This window comes from Oncorhynchus mykiss, chromosome 15 (genome assembly GCF_057628025.1).
Source record: "Oncorhynchus mykiss isolate SJ-2025 chromosome 15, ASM5762802v1, whole genome shotgun sequence".
In the NCBI taxonomy this organism is placed as follows: domain Eukaryota; kingdom Metazoa; phylum Chordata; class Actinopteri; order Salmoniformes; family Salmonidae; genus Oncorhynchus; species Oncorhynchus mykiss.
In genome coordinates, this window is record NC_143036.1 from 14,295,001 (window position 1) to 14,320,287 (window position 25,287).

General features: G+C 47.0%; 3 protein-coding genes across 5 annotated transcripts in view; 2 read left to right on the forward strand and 1 right to left on the reverse strand.

The window, feature by feature from the left end:
• LOC110489618 (tumor necrosis factor ligand superfamily member 10) overlaps positions 1 to 3,311 on the forward strand; it is a 10,605-nt gene extending 7,294 nt beyond the window's left edge. For both annotated transcript variants that reach the window (XM_036943758.2, XM_090199312.1), the window contains exons 5-6: positions 164 to 408; positions 2,083 to 3,311. In XM_036943758.2, coding sequence (XP_036799653.2) covers positions 164 to 408; positions 2,083 to 2,292 — 455 coding nt within the window. In that variant the 3' untranslated portion in view covers positions 2,293 to 3,311. The remainder of the gene's footprint in view (positions 1 to 163; positions 409 to 2,082) is intronic.
• A 339-nt stretch (positions 3,312 to 3,650) lies between these two features.
• Positions 3,651 to 10,783, reverse strand: msl2b (MSL complex subunit 2b). Its single transcript, XM_036943757.2, has 3 exons — positions 9,257 to 10,783; positions 4,791 to 6,133; positions 3,651 to 4,696 (listed from the first exon to the last, which is right to left on the reverse strand). The coding sequence occupies exons 1-3, from the start codon at positions 9,396 to 9,398 to the stop codon at positions 4,394 to 4,396; spliced, it is 1,788 nt and encodes a 595-aa protein (XP_036799652.2). The 5' UTR covers positions 9,399 to 10,783; the 3' UTR covers positions 3,651 to 4,393.
• Positions 10,784 to 16,959: 6,176 nt separating this feature from the next.
• LOC100135979 (CC chemokine with stalk CK2) lies at positions 16,960 to 20,202 on the forward strand. 2 transcript variants are annotated; one of them, NM_001124317.2, is given in 5 exon segments: positions 17,014 to 17,150; positions 18,747 to 18,861; positions 19,019 to 19,093; positions 19,185 to 19,283; positions 19,410 to 19,953. In NM_001124317.2, coding segments are annotated over 5 exon segments (576 nt in total). In that variant the 5' UTR covers positions 17,014 to 17,074; the 3' UTR covers positions 19,621 to 19,953.
• The last annotated feature ends 5,085 nt before the right edge of the window (positions 20,203 to 25,287 follow it).

A 25,287-nucleotide genomic window follows, 5' to 3' on the forward strand; every position in this document is an offset into this window, starting at 1 on the left:
CACAATATTAGGGAGACGTCCCTAATGTTCCGTATACTCACTTTCCGTAGACTGTTCTATTCTCAACCAATTCTATTGTATTCTGTCTTAAGACCTAGCTCTGTCCAACTCCTGACCCTTGATCCTGCCTACTATTGCCTTTCTCCTTCCTGTCTGGCCACAGGTTCCCCGGGGCGGCGTGTGCAGGGGCAGAAGATCTCTTGGTGGGAGGGGCATAATGGGCTGGCATTCCTTCAGGAAGTCCGATTGGTTGACGGGGAGCTGGTGGTGCCTCGCCCAGGACTCTATTATATCTATGCCCAAACCTACTTCAGACACACCCACCCCGAGGGAGAGGAGGGGGAGGAAGAGGAGGAAGAGGACAGGGAGCAGAGGGGGAGACCCATGCTGCAGTATGTCTATAAGAAAGTGAGTTCCCGGTGCCACGGTCGTGTTCAACATTTGTCCTATAAGAATGTTTGTTTTTAACATTTTGGATAGCTACAGTTGAAGTCGGAAGTTTACATACACCTTAGCCAAATACATTTAAACTCAGTTTTTCACAATTCCTGACATTTAATCCAAGTAAAAATTCTCTGTCTTAGGTCAGTTAGGATCACCACTTTATTTTATGAATCTGAAATGTCAGAATAATAGTAGACAGAATGATTTATTTCAGCTTTTATTTCTTTCATCACATTCCTAGTGGGTCAGAAGTTTACATACACTCAATTAGTATTGGGTAACATTGCCTTTAAATTGTTTAACTTGGGTCAAACATTTCGGGTAGCCTTCCACAAGCTTCCCACAATAAGTTGGGTGAATTTTGTCCCATTCCTCCTGACAGAGCTGATGTAACTGAGTCAGGTTTGTAGGCCTCCTTGCTCGCACACGCTTTTTCAGTTCTGCCCACAAATGCTCTATAGGATTGAGTTCAGGGTTTTTGTGATGGCCACTCCAATACCTTGGCTTTGTTGTCCTTAAGCCATTTTGCCACAACTTTGGAAGTATGCTTGGGGTTATTGTCCATTTGGAAGACCCATTTGCGACCAAGCTTTAACTTCCTGACTGATGTCTTCAGATGTTGCTTCAATATATCCACATAATTTTCCTCCCTCATGATGCCACCTATTTTGTGAAGTGCACCAGTCCCTCCTGCAGAAAAGCACCCCCACAACATGATGCTGCCACCCCTGTGCTTCACAGTTGGGATAGTGTTCTTCGGCTTGCAACCATCCCCATTTTTCCTCGAAACATAACGATGCTCATTATGGCCAAAAAGTTATATTTTAGTTTCATCAGACCAGAGGAAATTTCTCTAAAAATTACAATCTTTGTCCCCATGTGCAGTTGCAAACCGTAGTTTGGCTTTTTTGTGGCGGTTTTGGAGCAGTGGTTTCTTCCTTGCTGAGCGGCCTTTCAGGTTATGTCGATATAGGACTTGTTTTACTGTGTATATAGATACTTTTGTACCTGTTTCCTCCAGCATCTTCACAAGGTCCTTTGCTGTTGTTCTGGGACTGATTTGCACTTTTTGCACCAAAGTACGTTCATCTCTAGGAGACAGAACGAGTCTCCTTCCTGAGCGGTATGACGGCTGTGTGGTTCCATGGTGTTTATACTTGCGTACTATTGTTTGTATAGATGAATGTGGTACCTTCAGGCGTTCTTGGCTGATTTCTTTTGATTTTCTCATGATGTCAAGCAAAGAGGCACTGAGTTTGAAGGTAGGCCTTGAAATACATCCAGAGGTACACCTCCAAATGACGTCAATTATCCTATCAGAAGCTTCTAAAGCCATTTCATAATTTTCTGGAATTTTCCAAGCTGTTTAAAGGCACAATCGACTTAGTGCATGTAAACTTCTGACCCACTGGAATTGTGATACAATTGTTGGAAAAATGACTTGTGTCATGCACAAAGTAGATGTCCTAACCGACTTGCCAAAGCTATAGTTTGTTAACAAGAAATTTGTGGAGTGGTTGAAAAACGAGTTTTAATGACTCCAATCTAAGTGTATGTAAACTTCAGACTTCAACTGTATATGATATCGTGAGAGTTTATGGAAGGTAGTTGTAGTGATGGTGCTGTCTCCTCCACCAGGTGTCCTCCTACCCGGTACCCATCCTGCTGATGAAGACAAGCAGGACCTCCTGCTGGTCCCGGGACTCCCAGTTTTCTCTGCACTCCGCCCACCAGGGGGGGCTGTTCCCATTGGCTGCCGGAGATCACCTCCTCGTCACCGTTAGCAATGCCTCCGCCATCGACATGGATGAGAGGAGCAGCTTCTTCGGGGCTTTCCTGGTCAGCTAGAGGTCAGGGGTTCGTCTCTATGGTGACTCAGAGGGCTGGAACCTGGGATACACACTGTTTGGGAGCCATGTGTGTGTACTGACAGACAAATAATTTGAGAGCTGTGTGTGTGTGTGTTGTACAAAGCTTTAAGCTCTGCGACCCTGCTGGACATGTGAGCGGAGCTTGTGTGGTTATCCAACCACACCCAGGTGCCTAGGATCCAGCCTTCGCTCATGGCTCATCCAATGAGCTGTGTCCAAGGCCAGCAGGCCTGTATTGATTGGATGAAAAGCAGCTGAGTGGCGTGAGGTAGGGGTTCAACATCTGCTTTAGAACTTCATTGGACAAATGACCAATAATCAACCAATGAAAAGTGAGGGGATGATTGTGAATAAGTCGTAGTACTCTTTTCATCCGTCCTAAAAGGATGAGTCTCCTTCTCCTGTTTGTCTGAACTCGGATGATTTTAATGTAAATCTGAACGTGGGGTGTTGTGATTCTGTGTTATAACTGTATGGACATTGAATGTTGTTTGATTGTAGCCTGTCATATTTTGAACACAACCCCAAGCTCTCACCTGAGAAACACCGCCTGCGACCACACATTCAATACAGCACTTTTTCCACTTTGTTTCACAGTATAGATGTTTCAGGCCATGACCCAGGAGGCCTACTGTACTGTAGCCCAGACCCACTGTCACTATGGGAACCAGTGTTAGGACATGGGTAATATTCACTTTACTAAAAGATTTACCGATTCTCCTGACAGATGTATATATCCATAGTTAGACAAGCGGAGAGGTCTGGACAGGGTTACCAGTTAACCCGCCTCACTGGGGGGGGGGGTTGAATCATTTTACCGTTCGTTCACGACTCCTGTAGATCCAGATATTATGTGTGTGGCCATGGAAGTGACCATGGAGACACACACTAAATAGGTTGTTGATGTTGATCACTTGTGCTCGAGTCCAACTGCTCTCATGTTCATGTAGAAAACATGTCTGTAAATGTGCACAATAAAGACACCAAATAAACTAATACAGGCTACCATTGCTTGTGGTCATGTATAGCAGTAAGCATTCAGTACCAATCTATCACAACAAAACAGACTTGGGTCAAGGCGTCTTATGTGTGGACATTATGACATTATATCAAGCATCTCACGCCACCTGCTGGTGGGTACATGTTACTGACTACTAGTGGTCATACTAAAGACTGCAGGTGACCTGACTCCACAGGACAAAGGAGGGTGGAGGTATGCATTGTGCATGGTAAGTCATGTGAAGCAATTTGTGTAATGTGAATTGTGATTATTTTATTGGACTTTAAATACTCTAATTTTGCTTCGGTGTAAGTGTCAAAAAGAAACAACACAACTTGGGTTTTGATTATCTTTTTTGTGGAAATATGTTCCATGTATATTACAGGTTTTTAATGCCCGAGGGAAACAAAACGACAGCTAGCACTAATAGGACAGGGACATCATTTAGACAGAACCGCCCACACCGGATTTGATAGGCTGACAGTTGGAGTGGGTGTGGCCCACTAGGTTAGGTGACATCCAATAAATACTGCAAATGTTTGTTAATGTAACTTATAAAATATATCATAAAACATCCTCTTAAATGGAATTTAATAAGTTCTGTGTACAAAAACAAAAGTTCATAAATTACAGTCAGTCTACTGATGTCGGTCTGTGGCTGAGTCCTATCAACAGGCCTAGGGCCTGTCAAATGGCACCCTACCCCCATCTAGTGTACCGAGGCCCTGGCCAAAATAAGTGCACTATCTACGGTACCACCCCCCTCTGACACACAGCACAACGAGCCCATCGCAGGCCAACACGTCATGCCCTACACATCACCGATAGTACAAAACAAAACTTCTAACCCTCACAAAATAAAAATCTCTGAACATACAGTAACGATATCCCTCTTCCATCCATCTCATCAGTACGTAAGACCAAAAGCACGTTCCAGGCGCTGTATGGAGAGTGTATATGTGTTTCTGAGTAACACTCCCTCTACCGCCTGTCACAGTAGCTGCCTTATTCTCAACCCCGCCCCTCCAGGTCCATCTGCACAGCCCATTGGTCAATAATGTCCAGGGAGGGCAGGTCTTCAACAGTCAAACCTCATGTCCAGCGAATCATCATACCCCCTGTCCTCATGTCCTGCCCCCACCCCGGACAGGAAGGACACCCCCGTCGCTCCTGTTGCCGTGGTGATGAGCTGGTTGCCGTGTGGGGTGTTGCTGGTTGCCGGGCTACGCAGGGCTGCAGCTGTGATGGAGGTGAGGTTGATGCCGAGCGTGAGCCGCGTCTGTTCTAGAGCCTTCTCTGGAACCGCAAACGCCTCCAGCTTCTTCTCCCCGTTCGCCATGTAGGAGTTCTGGCAGCCGCGGCAGATACAGTCCAGACATGCCTTGGAGGAATATTCATATTATTTACAATCAGTGAACAACAGATAGGGGAACACGGATTTCAGACCAAGCCATAGTAAATCTATAGTAACTCACCTTGCGGTTGGAGTAGCAGGGGCAGCGCTGCCCCCTGCAGGTGAGAACAGAGGGGTTCTGAGTGGCTCTCCCACACTTACAGCCCTTCTTCTCCACCGGCTTCTTGTACAGGGGCTTGGAGGGGCTGGGTGGGTGAGAGAGAGGGTGAGCATGGCCGTGGGGGGGCAGGCGGTCACGGGGCTGGGCGCGGGGCTTGGGGACACCCTGCCTGGCCTTGGTGTAGGCCTTTTTAGGGCCCCCGTGGTGCTCCAGACTCTTCTTCAGGCCCTTGGATGACACCAGCATTGTCTTACCCACCTTGGGAGGCCCTCCATTCGGCACGGGCGCCAGGTGAGGCGGGGTGACGGCGGAAGGGAGTTTGGGCTCCCGTTTGACAGTGGCGGTTGGGAGGTGAAGGGGGTTGGTGGCGCCCAGGGGTGGGCCTCTGAGGATGGTGGCGATGGGGAGGGGCTGCACCTTCTCACTGTCACTCTCAGAGCGTGAACGCTTGCGGTGGCAGTGAGGGGGAAGGCGGGGAAGGGCAGGGGTGGGCTGGGGGGGAGGCAGGGGAAGTCTAGGGATGTTCTCTGGGGGGAGGGAGGGGGTGAGGCGAGGGGAGTCAGGGGTAGGAGGGCAGTAAGATCCGTTGTGGGGGGGTACAGAGGGATTGTCTGGCTGGTCAGGCAGTTCAGGGTTGGGTTCTGGCTCCAAGGTCCTAAGAACCTCCTCCACGCTCAACAACAGACCTCCGCCATGTTTATTAAGCTCCTCCCCAAATGTGCTAATGTTAAAAAGTCCCACCTCCCCACTACCTACCACGTCAACACATACAGGTAGCTCCTCCCCCAAGCTCTCCTGCTTCAGGACACCTCCACCTGTAGCTAAGGTAATAGGTGGTGGCAAGTCCTGATTGGCCAGGCCGTTACAGTCGTGAAGCCCGTTAACCCCACCCACAGGGATAAGCCCCTCCTCCTGGCTCTCCTCTGCAGGCAGAGCCTCAGTAGGTCTGAGGTCAGAAATTGAGGGGGCTGTCGGCGGAGACTGGCTCGCCAAATCCATAGTGTCCTCCCCTTCCTGCTCGCTTTCGGCCAATGACAGGCCCTCGTTAAGAATGGCGAGGAGGTCGGGCGAATCACTGGCTGCGCTAGCAATGTGCGGGGCGAGAGGTGATTGGGCGATGTAGAGGCAGAGCTTCCTGTAGCAGTGGACCAATAAGGAGAGCTGCCTGTTCTCCTGGAAGCGGGAGTAGTCTTTACACCAGGAACAGGACGGCTTGAGCAGCATCCTCTGGCCCTTACAGCCCCGACACACATAGTGCTGGCACTGGGAGTTAGTGGGCGCTATGGGGTCCTGCAGCAGGTTACCTGGAGAAGAGAATCATCTTCAGTCATTTATGCTAAGACAAACATTTATTTATCCTTTATTCAACTGGGTGAGAACAGTTGAGATATAAATCACTCCAACGGCAGCATTACAATTGTCCATACAACATAACACAACAAACCATAAACAGGAGCCATAATCATCATTAATAACGAGTTGATGATATGTAGCTTAGCAGTGGACTGATGATAATGAGTACTGAGGTGGTGGGCTATATATGAAAGTGATTCATTCAATAGCTCTTCCGCTCTGAATATTCAACTGTAATGAAGTGAGCACAACACCAAAGCAACAGCATGTCAATTAAGTCAACGACATTGGTTTTGAATAAACCCCTTTGTCATATATATAGTATAACATGGTCCAGGTAGAAAGTGAAGAGGGTTCATATTCTGTTAAATGCATACTTCAACCGTTTATAAAGCCGTAATATTCAAAGAGGCGGCTCAACACTGATTGCCTCTGCAAGGCTTGATGACCGCTGTGCTTTGAGAGCAGCTTCCTTAGCAACAGTGGTCGTTAGGGATGGCAGCTGAGAGAGGGGGCTCACGCTGCAGATGGAGGGAGTTCCATTTAGAAAAACAAAAATGCCTTAGATATAGGCCATGTTGGATGCGTCCTCTACCCAGCGGCTGCAGCTCCGACTTCAGTCATGTTTAGTGGGCCAGTAACCGAAAGGTTGCTGGATCGAATCCCAGAGCTGACAAGGTAAAAATCTGTCCTTCTACCCCTGAACAAGGGAGTTAACCCACTGTTCCCCGGTAGGCAGTGTACCGGTACTGAGTCAATGTGGAGACTATATACAGGGGGTACCGGTACTGAGTCAATGTGGAGACTATATACAGGGGGTACCGGTACCGAGTCAATGTGGAGACTATATACAGGGGGTACCGGTACCGAGTCAATGTGGAGACTATATACAGGGGTACCGGTACCGAGTCAATGTGGAGGCTATATACAGGGGGTACCGGTACTGAGTCAATGTGGACGCTATATACAGGGGGAACCGGTACAGAGTCAATGTGGAGACTATATACAGGGGGTACCGGTACCGAGTCAATGTGGAGACTATATACAGGGGTACCGGTACCGAGTCAATGCGGAGACTATATACAGGGGGTACCGGTACCGAGTCAATGTGGAGACTATATACAGGGGTACCGGTACCGAGTCAATGTGGAGGCTATATACAGGGGGTACCGGTACCGAGTCAATGTGGACGCTATATACAGGGGGAACCGGTACAGAGTCAATGTGGAGACTATATACAGGGGGTACCGGTACCGAGTCAATGTGGAGACTATATACAGGGGTACCGGTACCGAGTCAATGCGGAGACTATATACAGGGGGTACCGGTACCGAGTCAATGTGGAGGCTATATACAGGGGGAACCGGTACAGAGTCAATGTGGAGGCTATATACAGGGGGTACCGGTACTGAGTCAATGTGGAGGCTATATACAGGGGGAACCGGTACAGAGTCAATGTGGAGGCTATATACAGGGGGTACCAGTACAGAGTCAATGTGGAGGCTATATACAGGGGTACCAGTACAGAGTCAATGTGGAGGCTATATACAGGGGGTACTAGTACAGAGTCAATGTGGAGGCTATATACAGGGGGTACCAGTACAGAGTCAATGTGGAGGCTATATACAGGGGGAACCGGTACAGAGTCAATGTGGAGGCTATATACAGGGGGTACCAGTACAGAGTCAATGTGGAGGCTATATACAGGGGGTACCGGTACCGAGTCAATGTGGAGGCTATATACAGGGGGAACCGGTACAGAGTCAATGTGGAGGCTATATACAGGGGGTACCGGTACCGAGTCAATGTGGAGGCTATATACAGGGGGTACCGGTACCGAGTCAATGTGGAGGCTATATACAGGGGGTACCGGTACTGAGTCAATGTGGAGGCTATATACAGGGGGAACCAGTACAGAGTCAATGTGGAGGCTATATACAGGGGGTACCAGTACAGAGTCAATGTGGAGGCTATATACAGGGGGTACCAGTACAGAGTCAATGTGGAGGCTATATACAGGGGGTACTAGTACAGAGTCAATGTGGAGGCTATATACAGGGGGTACCAGTACAGAGTCAATGTGGAGGCTATATACAGGGGGAACCGGTACAGAGTCAATGTGGAGGCTATATACAGGGGGTACCAGTACAGAGTCAATGTGGAGGCTATATACAGGGGGTACCGGTACCGAGTCAATGTGGAGGCTATATACAGGGGGAACCGGTACAGAGTCAATGTGGAGGCTATATACAGGGGGTACCGGTACCGAGTCAATGTGGAGGCTATATACAGGGGGTACCGGTACCGAGTCAATGTGCAATGTAGGTAACGTTAGGTGACTATGCATAGATAATAAACAGCGAGTAAAAACGTCACCCCATTGAATGAACCTCGTGTATAATCATCACTCCCACCCCACACAAAAAAAGGACAAAAACACCAGTAGTATTCTTGACTGAGCTAGTGCGGCTGCTCGGCTTCCTTCCTGTTCAGGAAGGGGCTCGGCTCGAAATGCATTTTTAAAGACTGCGCACGCACCGTCTCACAACACAAACATGCCCCCCCACTGACAGAGTCACGAGGGCACCGGACAGAACAAAGGACGTTGAATGAATAAATAAACATCTGACAAACACTCGCTTCTGTTCTGGCTGTGCAAATACATGTACCTGTCCGACAGTGATTTAGTTACACATGGGGTGGAGCAGCTGGATGAGGTTAGCTACCTAGCTATGAAGAATGGGGATGTAGCTAACCCGTGCAGTAGCTAGCTACTAGTTTGATTTTATTCAAGCAATTCGGTCAAATCAGCCAGTTTAAGACTGGATCAGTGTGAAGCTATGGAATACATTGAAATGGATCGCAGGGAGACGTGCAGTAGCTAGCCTAGTTAGTTAAAGTAGACATCCACGCCGTCGGGTAACTAGTTTCCCCGACATCCAATGGGAATGGGGGTGTGTCACAATGCCTGGCGTTCCATGGCGGGGATACAGCTAGGCCAGTTAGGTATAGTAGCTATATGGATATATACAGGGGAACCGACCCCCTTAAAATAATACTACCGATGCACTTACCACATACGAGGCAGGACAGCGACTGGCGAAAGAAGGGCAGCTGCTTGTAGAGCTCCGCCAGGGCCCGGGGGTCGCGAGGGTCGCACTGCAGCACCGAACGACACGCGGACACGTACAGAGTGGTGGCATTCACCGGGTTCATCTCAACAGCCAAGGGACGGAAACATCCAGTCCGAGAAAAAAAACTAACGCGCAAACACACACGCACAGGTCCTCCGGGGAAAGTCCTGTGGCTCACGTTTAAATGGAGAAGAGGCCCACAACTCCCTTCTCGTCCGTTATATTATTGCCTAAAGGAGGATGGGAGGGCATAGATGGGTGATGTAGCTAGCTAAATACTAATGGTGCTAACCTAGCGTAGCTTTATCGCCAAAATAGTGCTGGTAAGATCGTCTATGCACCAAATAGGTAAATGTGTGATACAGCTAGAATGTAAGTTAGCTGCAAATCAGTTAAACACACAGGTATGAAGTCTGTTCGTGGTAGCATGGGTAGAACATTACTGTATTCATAATCACAACCAATTCATCTTTAGCGTTTTCCTCTTTTCCACGGCACGAAATATGCCCAAATGATCATCATGGCATAAAAATAAAACGGTTAATCCCATTAAGTGCATACATACAAAAATAAATCTCGAGCAAATGAATTAATCAAAGCCCGTGCACTTGTCTTCCACACAATCCGTGGAGCGAGCAGCACTCGCTGGTCGAGTTATAATTCAACAACAATACAGTCACTGGTGTGGTGGCGCTCTTTCTCCAACTCCGGCCTCCAATTATACACTGTTAGGCACCTTCGTACCAAATTCAAACAGAGCTGCTTTGCTAACGTTAATAGTGAAATCTTATTCGTTTGTTCTCCAGCATTCCTTCCTTATTCGCATCTTCCTCAGATTTTTAGCTAAAGTTGGCTCCTCGACTTCTGGCCTGCATATTCGTGGCACGTAGGCAGTGATAGTCAGCAAGCAGCACGCTCAGATTCTGTTGTTGTCCGCGGTTCATGGCGGATACGCTGCAAAACAAAACAGGCCGCCTTGGCACCCGCTAGCGCACGGAGTTAAAGCCAGTTACCACAGGATAACTAACAAGAGGGGGTAAACTGGAAGAGGTAGTGGAGAATGGAAAGAGAGTATGGAAATCTTTGTTGAAGAAGTAAAATAAGCGCCCGTCAGAGCACCGGAGTATATTTACGCCGGCCGTGCGAGCTTGCACCGGCGGCACCAGGATATCAAGAACAAAAATAGGCCGCTTTTCCTCTTTTTGGAACTAGTCCTCTGTTTTTTCCCTCCTCTCCGATTGAGTATGAGCAAAAAAGCAATCGGTGCGACGACGTTATGTTAGCGTTCGAAGAAGAATAACACTCATGTGTATTATTGGAGTAAGATTGTAACAGTTGTGTGTTTGTATAGCCTGCTGCTATCGCCAGGCGCGGAGGTTATTCTCCCCTCCCGTTTCCTCCCCGCAGTCAATCAAACAGAGGGGCGCTGTTTCTCACATCTCGCGAGAATAAAATTCTTCTTCGTGTGGTTTTCCGGCAGCCTAGACACTTTCTTCACAGAGTTTCTAAACCCAGAAGCGCAGCATTCGCGAGACTTCCGGGAACGCTTGCGAAACAGACCAAACAGGATCAGGTTGGGGTTTGGGGTTCGAGAAATCAATGAGAGAAGTAAAAAATTCTTCCTTAGTTGTTAATTTTCTCAAAATCTAAAGGCGCAACATAGATTCGAGCCAATGTTTTAAGTAGTTGAACTTCGTATTACTCCAACCTCGTTAAAGTGACAAACTGACACGTTTTCATTCTCGTCAAAAACAACTTTATATTGAAGGAGTGCCTTTGACTTGACGGTCTGCACATGCGCAGTTTGGCGCGAGAGACTGTTTCTATGCATGAGCTTAGCTAGCCAACATCACCATGACATCGCCTACAAGCAGTGTTGGCCTATCTTCATACTATACTGTCTTTGCTTTCTTCTTCTCCTCTGGTATTATGGCGGTCCGCATACAAACGTTGAAGGTGCATGCCGCCACCTACTGTACGTGTAGTGAATGAGAATAAACCCACCACATACTATGCAAAAATAAAATGAATTAAAAAAAAAACATCCCACTCCTTCAGCCATACTCCAAATCACACCCCTACACAGGCTCAGGGGCCTGTGAGGATGGAACATTAGTGGATGCTACTTAATACAATGTTTACATACCCTACATTACTCGTCTCATATGTATATACTGTACTCTATATCATCTACTGCATCTTTATGTAATACATGTATCACTAGCCACTTTAAACTATGCTACTTTGTTTACATACCCTACATTACTCATCTCATATGTATATACTGTACTCGATACCATCTACTCCATCTTGCCTATGCCGTTCTGTACCATCACTCATTCATATATCTTTATGTACATATTCTTTATCCCTTTACACTTGTGTGTATAAGGTAGTAGTTTTGGAATTGTTAGGTTAGATTACTCATTGGTTATTACTGCATTGTTGGAACTGGAAGCACAAGCATTTCGCTACACTCACATTAACATCTGCTAACCATGTGAATGTGACCATTAACATCTGCTAACCATGTGTGTGTGACCATTAACATCTGCTAACCATGTGTATGTGACCATTAACATCTGCTAACCATGTGTATGTGACAAATACATTTGATTTGATTTGATTTGTAATGCCTCTCCCTGACTCCCCAAAAACTTTCAGCCGCAATCACAACAATTTTATTTATTAATTTCACCTTTATTTAACCAGGTAGGCCAGTTGAAAACAAATCTAATTTACAACTGCGACCTGGCCAAGATAAAGCAAAGCAGTGCGACAAAAACGACACAGAGTTACACATGGAATAAACAATCTTACAGAAAATAACACACTAGAAAAACCTGTGTACAGTGTGTACAAATGAAGGATGGAGGTAAGGCAATAAATAGGCCAATAGTGGCGAAGTAATTACAATTTAGCAAATTACACTGGAGTGATATATGTGCAGATGAGGATGTGTAAGTAGAAATACTGGTGTGCAAAAGAGCAGAAAAACAAAAACAAATGGGGATGAGGTAGGTAGATGGTTGGTTGGATGGGCTATTTACAGATGGGCTGTGTACAGCTGCAGCGATCGGTAAGCTGCTCTGACAGCTGACGCTTAAAGTTAGTGAGGGAGATATAAGTCTCCAACTCCAGTGATTTTTGCAATTCGTTCCAGTCATTGGCAGAAGAAAACTGGAAGGAAAGGCGGCCAAAGGAGGTGTTGGCTTTGGGGATGACCAGTGAAATATACCTGCTGGAGCGCGTGCTACGGGTGGGTGTTGCTATGGTGACCAGTGAGCTGAGATAAGGCGGGGCTTTACCAAGCAAAGACTTATAGATGACCTGGAGCCAGTGGGTTTGGTGATGAATTTGAAGCGCACCAGCCAACGAGATCATACAGGTCGTAGTGGTGGGTAGTATATGGGGCTTTGGTGACAAAACGGATGGCACTGTGATATATTGCATCAAATTTGCTGAGTAGAGTGTTGGAGGCTATTTTATAAATTACATCGGCAAAGTCAAGGATCGGTGGGATAGTCAGTTTTACGAGGGTATGTTTGGCAGCATGCGTGAAGGAGGCTTTGTTGCGAAATAGGAAGCTTATTCTATATTTAACTTTGGACTGGAGACGATGTCTATTTTCTCAGATGTCCTCTTTGTTTGCGCTGTGCAGTTTATAACCAATGCAATAAACGATACAAAGTCCACCTCTTTAACATGCAACATGTCAAGATCCTGTTGGCGAGTAACATTTACTAGTTTCTCTAACCCAACTACCATGGTTTCTTCAACATTACTCCCTTCTTCCACTCTTCTCAACGTCTCCTAATAGGAGACACGCTGGACAGCCCTTACTCTTGTCACCTTGGTGTCCTTCATCCTAACAGGGCACTTCATGGTTTCGGGCACATGCTCGCCACCACAATTGCAGAATTTCACCTCAACTGGCATACGATACTCCTCGGGTCTACATACAATTGACTCATACAGTGGGGATTTTTTATCAAGTAAATCTTGGTGTGGCAAACTCCCCAAAATGATTTTGGATGAATGTGTCACACCAGCCTTAGCTTTGGCTCCCCCTCCTGTCCAGCTCAGATGTTTGGTGTAGCCGGCCTTCTAGCTGCTGCCGAACCTGCTGCTGGCAAACGCCCTTCACTCATCAACTCTGGAATTGTCTCGTCATCATTCCAACCCCCACTCTATCAATGTAAATATACTCCGTCTGTCAGAACAAGAAGACAGCAAGAGCATTTTTTTGTGTGCAAATTATTAGCATCTATGAGTAAATATCAGCAACATTTTCCAACTATATAAGCAGACTTTGCAGCAAAGCAGTTTGTAGTAGCTAGTGTTAGCAATATAGCACCCATCTGAAGGTGTGTTTTTCTCTGTTAGTCGTGTGCTGTGTCTATTGGCGCTGACCACGGTCATCCTCTTCTCTACATTGGAAGGTGAGTGTGGACAGAGTTGTTGTGTGGGCAGAGTTGTTGTGTGGGTAGAGTTGTTGTGTGGACAGGGTTGTTGTGTGGAAAGGATTGTGTGGACTTGGTTGTGTGTGTGTGTGTGTGTGTGTGTCTGTGTGTGTGTGTGTGTGTGTGTGTGTGTGTGTGTGTGTGTGTGTGTGTGTGTGTGTGTGTGTGTGTGTGTGTGTGTGTGTGTTGCAGTGCGTTCCCAGGAAATGAGACCTATAAGTTGCTGTCTGAAAAAACGTCCAGCTGAACCAATCACACAGTGTCTTATTCAGAAACCCAGAAGGGGGTGTAACGTCGACATGTACATGTAAGAACACACACACACAGTCACACAGACACACAGTCATAGTCCCAGTCGTAGTCCCAGTCATAGTCCCAGTCATAGTCCCAGTCATAGTCCCAGTCATAGTCCCAGTCATAGTCCCAGTCACAGGCAAATATTCACATTTACAACATTTATACCTTAGACTAAACAGACAAAATACATTTGTCTTAGCATCTCTCTCTCCCTCTCTCCTGTCCACCTCTCTCTCTCATTCTCTTTCTCTCTCCTTTTCTTTCTTTCTCTCTCTCTCCCCCCCTCTAGTTCCAATTTCTCTCTCTCTCTCTCTCTCTCTCTCTCTCTCTCTCTCCCCCCGTCTCTCCCCCTCTCCCCGGTCTCTCTCTCTCTCTCTGTCTGTCTCTGTCTCTGTATCTCTCTCTCTCTCTCTCTCTCTCTCTCTCTCGCTCTCTCCCCGTCTCTGTATCTCTCTCTCTCTCTCTCTCTAGTTCCCATTTTCTCTCTCTCTCTCTGTATCTCTCTCTCTCCCTCTCTCCCCGTCTCTGTATCTCTCTCTCTCTCTCTCTCTCTAGTTCCCATTTTCTCTCTCTCTCTCTCTCTCTGTATCTCTCTCTCTCATCTTTTCTAGCTCCGAATTCTTTGTACTGAATGATACTTTTGGGAAAGAAAGATTCTCTCAGGTCTGAGTATTTGTCACAGTGTAATAGGAAATACAGCTCTGTCTCTACCTCTTCCCCTCTATCTTTCTGTACTTCTTCAGTTTCACCAGTAGGGGGAAGATTAAGCACATCAACACCCAGGCCAAATGGCTCACTGCTGAGTTAGTGTCACTGGAACCGGTCAACCCCTACTCACCACACCCTAAACACTCTCTCTCTCTCTCTCTCTCTCTCTCTCTCTCTCTCTCTCTCTCTGTCTCTGTCTCTCTCGCTCTCTCTCTGTCTTTCTCTCTCTCTCTGTCTCTCTCTCTCTCTCTCTCTCTCTCTCTCTCTCTCTCTCTCTCTCTCTCTCTCTCTCTCTCTCTCTCTCTCTCTCTCTCTCTCTCTCTCTCTCTCTGTCTCTGTATCTCTCTCTCTCTCTCTCTCTCTAGTTCCCATTTTCTCTCTCTCTCTCTCTCTCTCTCTCTCTCTCTCTCTCTCTCTCTTACTCTCTCTCTCTCTCTCTCTATTTTCTCTGGAGAGAGAGAGAGAGAGAGAGAAAGTGTTTCCAACTGATAAAATGATCATCAGACCATGATTCTAGACTACTATCATCATCATCATCAAAACCACCACCACCACCACCACTATCATCACCATCACCACCAGTAGAAGGGGATTCAGGTTCAGCAGACTCTCTTTTTCAGGAACTACAGAACTAAGATAAGAAGTTAGTGGAGATGAAGATGTTCCTCCCACCAGAACTGTTTTCTTTAACTGTCTGCTGTGACTGAGTATTTCAAACTCTCTTTACTTCATAATTTATTTTAACTTCATTCCTGCATTAATGTTTTCTACTCATTGATATTATCTATTAATTTAGGTGTATTTAAGGCATTTGTATTCATTTATTTCCTATTTCTTATGCTGTGATAATACATTAAAAACATGATTTGTATAAAACCTTTCATTCTCTCAAAGCTCAAATTACTTTACAATTACACACAATCAGAGAACACAAGACCTGTTTGAGTATCTCCATGGTGATGAGATGTAAAGGCTGAATACAGTCAAAGGTTATGACACTCCATCGTGTCACTGGGCTGTGGTGATGTCACTGCACATCCTTTCTACCAGGGATGCCCATTCCCCTGGCCCCTACTGGCCCTTAGCCACTACTGCTAGTGACCCCCTCAACTCACAGAGAATGCTGTTCTAGTTGAACCAGTGTTTTGGTCCAGAGACCTACATTAGGTTATAAAAGGAGCAAATAAAGGACTATTGACCGAAACTGCTATAATTATATTGCATAATCTCAACTTTTATTCATGAGTCAGTCAGTCAGACAGGCAAACACATGATCTATTTTTCCTGTGGCCCTTCTCCTCTCAGTGTGAGGTGCTAAGAAAAGCATGATAATGGGACATTTTCTGTTTGTGTTAGATGTGGTTCCTTCCTCTTTCCCAGGGAGATAGAGAGTGTTGAGTCAGCAGGAAGGAAGCCAGGTTTATTCTGATCTTGACCACAAACGGTTGTGGTACCAATTGGAATGGTCACTATTAGATTTCCAATAATAGCACATGACATGACAAAAAAATCACAAGATGTGAAGTGATGTATGTTTTTTTGTCTCTCCTGTAGCCAGCGGCCTAAGAAGGCCAATGATTGGTTCATTAGTGTAATCATGTGCATAAGTGGAGGCTGCAATCCCCGTAGCTCTCAACGATCAGGGTCGGCCACCCCCTGTGTTAGACTGATCTGGCAGCGTAAAACACAATGCTGCACAAATATCAAGGTTGTGACTCTCCATGTGTCCTTGAGGTGGGTTCGCCATGATGTCACCACCCGAAACCCCTCCCTAAAGTCAACTGACAAAATTAAAAGTAGGAGCACTCAATATTGGAAACAAAAAACAAAATCACCAAATGTTCGACCTTTCATTATCTTCTGACAAGCTGATGTGTTTCATTAGTAAAGTCTTAATCAGAGGACTTGTAGCTCAGACATTAGAATAAACCCTCTGTCGGCTTTCTGATCCTCTGTAAGGCATTCTGGGAAAGACCAATGTTCATTTGTCTGGTCTGAATGCTGATGAAAGTGTTTCCTGTTGGTAAACGACCTGCGGTGACGCAGCAGAAACCCCCGTAGTCTTTCATTCACTCTGTCATTCACGAAAGAAATAGATGAGAGCGGAATAATGACTGAACCCGGAGGTAACACTTCTGCTTTTCAGGCCTTAAGTACCCTCAACCCTGGTGAAGATGGACACAACAGACTTGACCCTGAGCTGAGCAGCCTGCAGAGAAGAGAGAGAGTTGATTTATCTATTTATTGAACTTTTATTGTACCATTTGAGTCTCTGACATTTAGGGTAAAGATGGTGACCTGTGGAACTCTGGTGAAGATCTGGACATTAGCCGTCGTCATAGCAGCACTGGGCTGGACTGGGACAGGTAAGGGGAAGGGAGTGTGTGTTAGAGCTGGGCTGGACTGGGACAGGTAAGGGGAAGGGAGTGTGTGTTAGAGCTGGGCTGGACTGGGACAGGTAAGGGGAAGGGAGTGTGTGTTAGAGCTGGGCTGAACTGGGACAGGTAAGGGGAAGGGAGTGAGTGTTAGAGCTGGGCTGGACTGGGACAGGTAAGGGGAAGGGAGTGTGTGTTAGAGCTGGGCTGGACTGGGACAGGTAAGGGGATGGGAGTGTGTGTTAGAGCTGGGCTGGACTGGGACAGGTAAGGGGAAGGGAGTGTGTGTTAGAGCTGGGCTGGACTGGGACAGGTAAGGGGAAGGGAGTGAGTGTTAGAGCTGGGCTGAACTGGGACAGGTAAGGGGAAGGGAGTGTGTGTTAGAGCTGGGCTGGACTGGGACAGGTAAGGGGAAGGGAGTGAGTGTTAGAGCTGGGCTGAACTGGGACAGGTAAGGGGAAGGGAGTATGTGTTAGAGCTGGGCTGGACTGGGACAGGTAAGGGGAAGGGAGTGTGTGTTAGAGCTGGGCTGAACTGGGACAGGTAGGCGGAGGGGAGTGTGTATTAGAGCTGGGCTGGACTGGGACAGGTAAGGGGAAGGGAGTGTGTGTTAGAGCTGGGCTGGACTGGGACAGGTAAGGGGAAGGGAGTGAGTGTTAGAGCTGGGCTGGACTGGGACAGGTAAGGGGAAGGGAGTATGTGTTAGAGCTGGGCTGGACTGGGACAGGTAAGGGGAAGGGAGTGTGTGTTAGAGCTGGGCTGAACTGGGACAGGTAGGCGGAGGGGAGTGTGTATTAGAGCTGGGCTGGACTGGGACAAGTACGGGGAAGGGAGTGTGTGTTAGAGCTGGGCTGGACTGGGACAGGTAAGCGGAAGGGAGTGTGTGTTAGAGCTGGGCTGGACTGGGACAGGTAAGGGGAAGGGAGTGTGTGTTAGAGCTGGGCTGGACTGGGACAGGTAAGGGGAAGGGAGTGTGTGTTAGAGCTGGGCTGGACTGGGACAGGTAAGGGGAAGAGAGTGAGTGTTAGAGCTGGGCTGGACTGGGACAGGTAAGGGGAAGGGAGTGTGTGTTAGAGCTGGGCTGGACTGGGACAGGTAAGGGGAAGGGAGTGAGTGTTAGAGCTGGGCTGGACTGGGACAGGTAAGGGGATGGGAGTGTGTGTTAGAGCTGGGCTGGACTGGGACAGGTAAGGGGAAGGGAGTGTGTGTTAGAGCTGGGCTGGACTGGGACACGTAAGGGGAAGGGAGTGTGTGTTAGAGCTGGGCTGGACTGGGACAGGTAAGGGGAAGGGAGTGAGTGTTAGAGCTGGGCTGGACTGGGACAGGTAAGGGGAAGGGAGTGAGTGTTAGAGCTGGGCTGGACTGGGACAGGTAAGGGGAAGGGAGTGTGTGTTAGAGCTGGGCTGGACTGGGACAGGTAAGGGGAAGGGAGTGTGTGTTAGAGCTGGGCTGGACTGGGACAGGTAAGGGGAAGGGAGTGAGTGTTAGGGGATTAGAGCTAGGATGTAACAGGATACATGGTTTTTGAAGTGATTGCCAGGTCAAGAGGATTTGTTTGAACATATGTAAACTCTTCTCCCTCCTCAGTAGATGCAGAAAAGCTGGTGTCGTGCTGTAAGACAGTGTCTAGGACAGAGGTGAACGATCCCATCACAGGCTACTGGATTCAGAACTATAACGCTCCTTGTGTACGGGCCGTCATGTAAGGAACTTTTAGTCTATTTCATTTAGGTTTATCCAGTCTCATATGTTGTCACAAAGTGCTTTACAGTATGTAGTGGCCATGTTGTGTCAAAGCCCCCAGACATGTTGTGTCCAACCAATTCAGTTTCAGTGTTAACACTGTGTTTCTCCTGCAGCTTTGAGACGAAGAAGGGTCTGTTCTGTAGTTACCATAAACAACCCTGGGTACGCCGCAAGATTCATCAGTTTGAGTAAGTTAAAAATCACACATACACACATACACACACACACAGGAAAGAACAACTGAGAAAATGAAACTGATTGTAATTTGTTCCTTTCTAGAATGGCCCGTCTGAGCTCAACATTTCTCTCGCTCTCCATTCCAAACTCTCTCACCTCCACCTCCACCCCTACCACTACCTCCTTACCCTCCTCTCCACCCTCCATCAACTCCTCTCCTCCCTCTCTCACTTCCACCAGTACCTCCTTAACCTCCTCTCCCTCCTCCTCTCCTCCCTCTCTCACCTCCACCCCTACCTTCTTACCCTCCTCTCCTCTTTCTGTTTTCTCCTCTCTTTTCCCTCTTTCCTCCTCTTCTCCATCCGTACCTTCCTCTCCTCCCTCTCTTTCCTCCTCTCCTTCCCATCTCCTCTCCTCTCTTTTCCCTGCCTCCTCCTCTCCTCCCTCTATCTCTTCCTCTCCTCCCTCTTTCTCCTCCCCCCGTCATCGGGAATCGACCAAGAATGCCTCAACTCAGCAGTCAACATCCAACCAATAGAGTCATTGCTAATGGCTGAAGCTCCACTGATGTTCAAAACATATTACATTCATGTTGAATATCTTATTCATATTGATGTTTTTCATAGTCTGATTATCTAGTTATACTTGAACTCAGTTGCCATAATCATGTTCAATGGGTTGTTAGAGTTTTTATGAATTACATTTAAGACCAGTATTGTATGTGCCCATTTATTTTATTTATTCAAGTACTTATGGGGGCTTGTAGAACATTTTTGATGTTTAGATGAATAAGTTCATATTTGGCTGTTTGTAATTCATCATGTCAATAAGTTATCAATGTTATTTAATAAATGTATTTATTTATTAAGTACTTATACATTTACTTTGTTTATTTTCTATCAATCAACGTTATTTTGAATTTGCAATATGCAGACATCGCTCCACCAAATCCTGGTTTCTAAAATTGAAGTTTACATGACAGAACAAGCAATGTATAGTGTAGAGAATCATTGTACCATCTAAACCGCTGTGAAATATATTTTACATAACCAAGAATACTGTCTTTTCAGCTGTTTGAATCTGGTGTACAAAACCAAAAGTAAAAGACTCAAAAACGAAACTTAAGAACTGGAAGCATTGAAATAGCACTCATAGAACAGATTTACTACCTCTTAGACTTCCTTTCAATGAGAACGATAGATCTATAACTCATTTTCTATGTGAATTTTGTAGGATCACCCTAAAGTTACATATTGTAGCATTAAGAGTTGTTCGTCAGAACAATTTCATTTTATGCATATTTATTCAACTTAGGTGTAAACATCAGGAAATCTATGAAACTTTGCTGGAACTGAAACAGAAAATAAAATGATGTTATTTGGTGTCGTCAGTCTGACATCACGGGACACAGAAAAAAACACCATGCATTTGCAGCATCAGTTGTTCCCACGTTTTAGTGTGTGTGTGTGTGTGTGTGTGTACCTTTAATTAATCCATCCTTCTCAGAAAGACTGCTGCAGGGGGTTGGAGTGTTGGTGGTTTGTCAAGTGAGGTAGTAGGGGGTGAAATAAAGACAGAAAGGGAGAGAGAGAGGGGCGGAGGTGTGAATTTACCATTACCAATACTGAACATGACCAACATGAACAAAGCAAGGTGGGACTTGCCACTCATGCTGTTAATGTAACCCACAGTGAGATACAAAACCTGACACTTCCCCTGCCTTCCAGACAGACTCATCGCCACGGTTACCAGACCACTCAGTAGACCTCCGACCCGTCTCCGTAGTTTAGTGCCTAGCGGAGTAGCTATCTGTCTCTGTTAATCTGTTGAACGGTCGGTACATCAATCTGTCCATTCGACCGTCAGCCAGTTAGTAAGCCAGTCAATTAGTCAGCCAGCCAGTCAGCCAGTCAGCCAGTCAGTCAGCCAGTCAGTCAGCCAGCCAGTCAGCCAGTCAGTCAGCCAGTCAGTCAGTCAGCCAGTCAGTCAGTCAGCCAGCCAGGCAGCCAGTCAGTCAGTCAGCCAGTCAGCCAGTCAGCCAGCCAGTCAGTCAGCCAGTCAGTCAGTCAGCCAGTCAGCCAGTCAGCCAGTCAGTCAGCCAGTCAGCCAGCCAGTCAGCCAGTCAGCCAGCCAGTCAGTCAGTCAGTCAGCCAGTCAGTCAGCATGTCCGTGTTCCAGTCCTGATCACTGATCACCATGCGTGTGTACCTCACCTCTGTGTCTGCTAACTGTGAGGACTGATTCACTGATTGATTAATTGGTTGATTGATGATGTGGTGAATGATTGAATACCACATTATATTGTACACATTCTATAACTATATATGAATATATAATATCTATATTATGCTATATACACTCACATTAAAATGCAGAAAATGTTACAATTTGGTTAAAGTTTCCATTGAGTTACTGTAACTGACAGGCTTTCGACAGACTTCCTACAACTCAGACCTCTTGGATCCAGAGTGGTCCACGAACCACAGTTCTCTATGCATTTAAAATAATTTTAACTGTTTAGTTTTACATGGGGGGATGACAACTAACCGTTTGAATATACTGCATCTTCAGTAGATTTGAATGTATCTTTAAACACACACACAGGCACAGCTTGTTTGATTTCCTGGTTGCCATTTTTGACACCTTTGACACCTCTGAGATAGGCTAGGTCACATGGTTTCCTGTCAGTGTCTCATAACTAAAACCACACCATGTTTATGGTTAGTTTAGAGATCAGCCCATTCTCATCTTTTTTCCTACAAATTGGTCTTTTGACCAATTACATCAGATCTCTTTCACATGAGCTCTTTTTCAGAGCTGATCGGATTTGTCAAAACACCAATTAGTAAAAACAAAATATCAGAATTGGGCTGCCAGTCTAAATCTCTTATTTCTGTTATTCTCTGTCACTTCCTCTCTCTGCCACTTCCTTTCTCTGTAACTTACTTTCTTCCCCTTTCTCAGATCGTCGGCCAACTAAGGTAACCACAAGTTCCTCCACCAGTGTGTCTAACACTCACATCAAATTTTGACTGCAAGGATACCACATCCAAAACGCCATGCCACCCTGTGTTAATGCCATTGTGTAAGGCTCGAACACACACACGCACACACACACACACACACACACACACACACACACACACACACACACACACACACACACACAGTCTTATCTTTCTGTCTCTCTCTAGATTTGAATGTGATGAAAAAGCAAAGAAGACATGTTTGACCATGACTGGAACCCTCTCCACTGTAAACACGCCTCCTCACCATCTCCTGCATCCCCCTCCCCTCCTCACCATCTCCTGCATCCCCCTCCCCTCCTCACCATCTCCTGCATCCCCCTCCCCTCCTCACCATCTCCTGCATCCCCCTCCCCTCCTCACCATCTCCTGCATCCCCCTCCCCTCCTCACCATCTCCTGCATCCCCCTCCCCTCCTCACCATCTCCTGCATCCTCCTCCCCTCCTCACCATCTCCTGCATCCCCCTCCCCTCCTCACCATCTCCTGCATCCTCCTCCCAAGATCCTTTATCAGCAGTATGTTACAGTCTGTTGTTGTGCTAATGTTGTTCATACATGTGTTCACGCTGATCTAAGACAGAGATGACATTTCCATGGGAGAACATTTTGGGGTAGCATAGCATATGAACACGTCCTCAGCAGTGGCAGATTTCTATGAAATATGACCTACAAATAATTAAAATATGAGTGATTGTTTTATTTAAGTATGTTAAAAGGAAGCTTTTATGGTGTGGTCGTACCCCAACAACAGAATGTTGTGGGCGTATTCTGGTCATTAAAAATATTCATGCGAGTAGACCGCTGATTGGCCAGCTCATCACTGCAAAATTCTTCCACTTATGGTGTTGGAGGGCCAGTAGGAGGCATTCTTTCCTCTGGTCTAAAAAAATAATAATATCCCAATACCCCAGGACACTGCCCTGTGTAGGGTGCTGTCTTTCTGATGGGACGTTAAACGGTTGTCTTGACTCTCTGAGGTCATTAAAGATCCCATGGCACTTATTGTAAGAGTAGGGGTGTTAACCCTGGTGTCCTGACTCTCTGAGGTCATTAAAGATCCCATGGCACTTATTGTAAGAGTAGGGGTGTTAACCCTGGTGTCCTGACTCTCTGAGGTCATTAAAGTTCCCATGGCACTTATTGTAAGAGTAGGGGTGTTAACCCTGGTGTCCTGACTCTCTGAGGTCATTAAAGTTCCCATGGCACTTATTGTAAGAGTAGGGGTGTTAACCCTGGTGTCCTGACTCTCTGAGGTCATTAAAGATCCCATGGCACTTATTGTAAGAGTAGGGGTGTTAACCCTGGTGTCCTGACTCTCTGAGGTCATTAAAGTTCCCATGGCACTTATTGTAAGAGTAGGGGTGTTAACCCTGGTGTCCTGGCTCTCTGAGGTCATTAAAGTTCCCATGGCACTTATTGTAAGAGTAGGGGTGTTAACCCTGGTGTCCTGGCTAAATTCCCAATCTGGCCCAACCATCATGGTCACCTAATAATCCCCAGTTTACGATTGGCTCATTCTCCCCTGTAGCTAATCCCCAGGTTGTTGCTGTAAATGAGAATGTGTTCTCAGTCAACTTACCTGGTTAAATACAAATTAAAATGGCAGGAGCCTCTAAGGTGCAGGGTTGAGTAACCTGGTGGTAGTTGGCTAGTCTGATGGCCTTGAGATAGAAGCTGTTTTTCAGTCTCTCGGTCCCAGCTTTGATGCACCTGTACTGACCTCACCATCTGGATGATAGCGGGGTGAACAGGCAGTGACTCGGGTGGTTGATGTCCTTGATGATCATTTTGGCCTTCCTGTGACATCGGGTGCTGTAGGTGTCCTGGAGGGCAGGCAGTGACTCGGGTGGTTGTTGTCCTTGATGATCATTTTGGCCTTCCTGTGACATCGGGTGGTGTAGGTGTCCTGGAGGGCAGGCAGTGACTCGGGTGGTTGTTGTCCTTGATGATCATTTTGGCCTTCCTGTGACATCGGGTGCTGTAGGTGTCCTGGAGGGCAGGCAGTCTGTCCTGCTGAATTTTGATGCGTCTTTGTCCGACAAGGTCAAGTGAAGAAGTGTCAGTTGTCCCTTGGGAGGTTTTGTTCTGATAATACTTTAGGTGCCATGCTTATGGTGTAGGAGGAGTTTGTGCGTATATTATGACAGCATTTTGAGAGGTTTTGTTCTGATAATACTTTAGGTGCCATGCTTATGGTATAGGAGGAGTTTGTGCGTATATTATGACTGTTACAACTTCTACAATGGTGAGTGGAGGAGTCAAGCGCAGAGAGCAGGTAATTCAGTTTGTGGATATTTTATTCCATAGACTGTGGAGCCACCACATGCAAAACACCAGGGCGCATGAAACAACCCGTCCCAAAATACAACAGACTAAACTGTCCAGAAAAAATACTCTTTACACTCATACACCAGATAACAGAAAACAAGCTCGCACAAATACCCAGCGGGCCTAGTGCCCTTAAATAGCCTACAAACAAACACTCACTCAAAACAGGTGTACCCAATTACCCAATAAACAGAAACAAACGGAAAGGGAATCGATGGCAGCTAATAGGCCGGCGACGACGACCGCCGAGCGCCGCCTGAACAGGAAGAGGCACCATCTTCGGCGAGATTCGTGACAGTATCCCCCCCCCACTGACGCGCGGCTCCCGCAGCGCGCCGACCCCGGCCTCGAGGACGACCCGGAGGACGAGCCGCGAGGCGATCCGGGTGGAGGCGGTGGAAATCCCTCAAGAGGGAAGGATCTAAAATGTCCCTCCCCGGTACCCAGCACCTCTCCTCCGGACCGTACCCCTCCCAGTCAGCGAGGTACTGCAGGCCCCTCACCCGGCGTCTCGAGTCCAGAATAGCTCGTACTGTGTACGCCGGGGACCCCTCGATGTCCAGAGGGGGTGGAGGGACCTCCGGTACCTCACTGTCTTGTAGGGGACCAGCTACCACTGGCCTGAGGAGAGACACATGAAACGAGGGGTTAATGCAAGAGGGAAGTTGCAATCTATAACACACCTCGTTTATCCTCCTCGGGACTTTAAATGGCCCCACACACTGCGGCCCCAGCTTCCGGCAGGGCAGGCGGAGGGGCAGGTTTCGGGTCGAGAGCCAGACCCTGTCCCCTGGTGCGAACACCGGGGCCTCACTGCGGTGGCGGTCAGCGTCTCTCTTCTGCCGTTCAC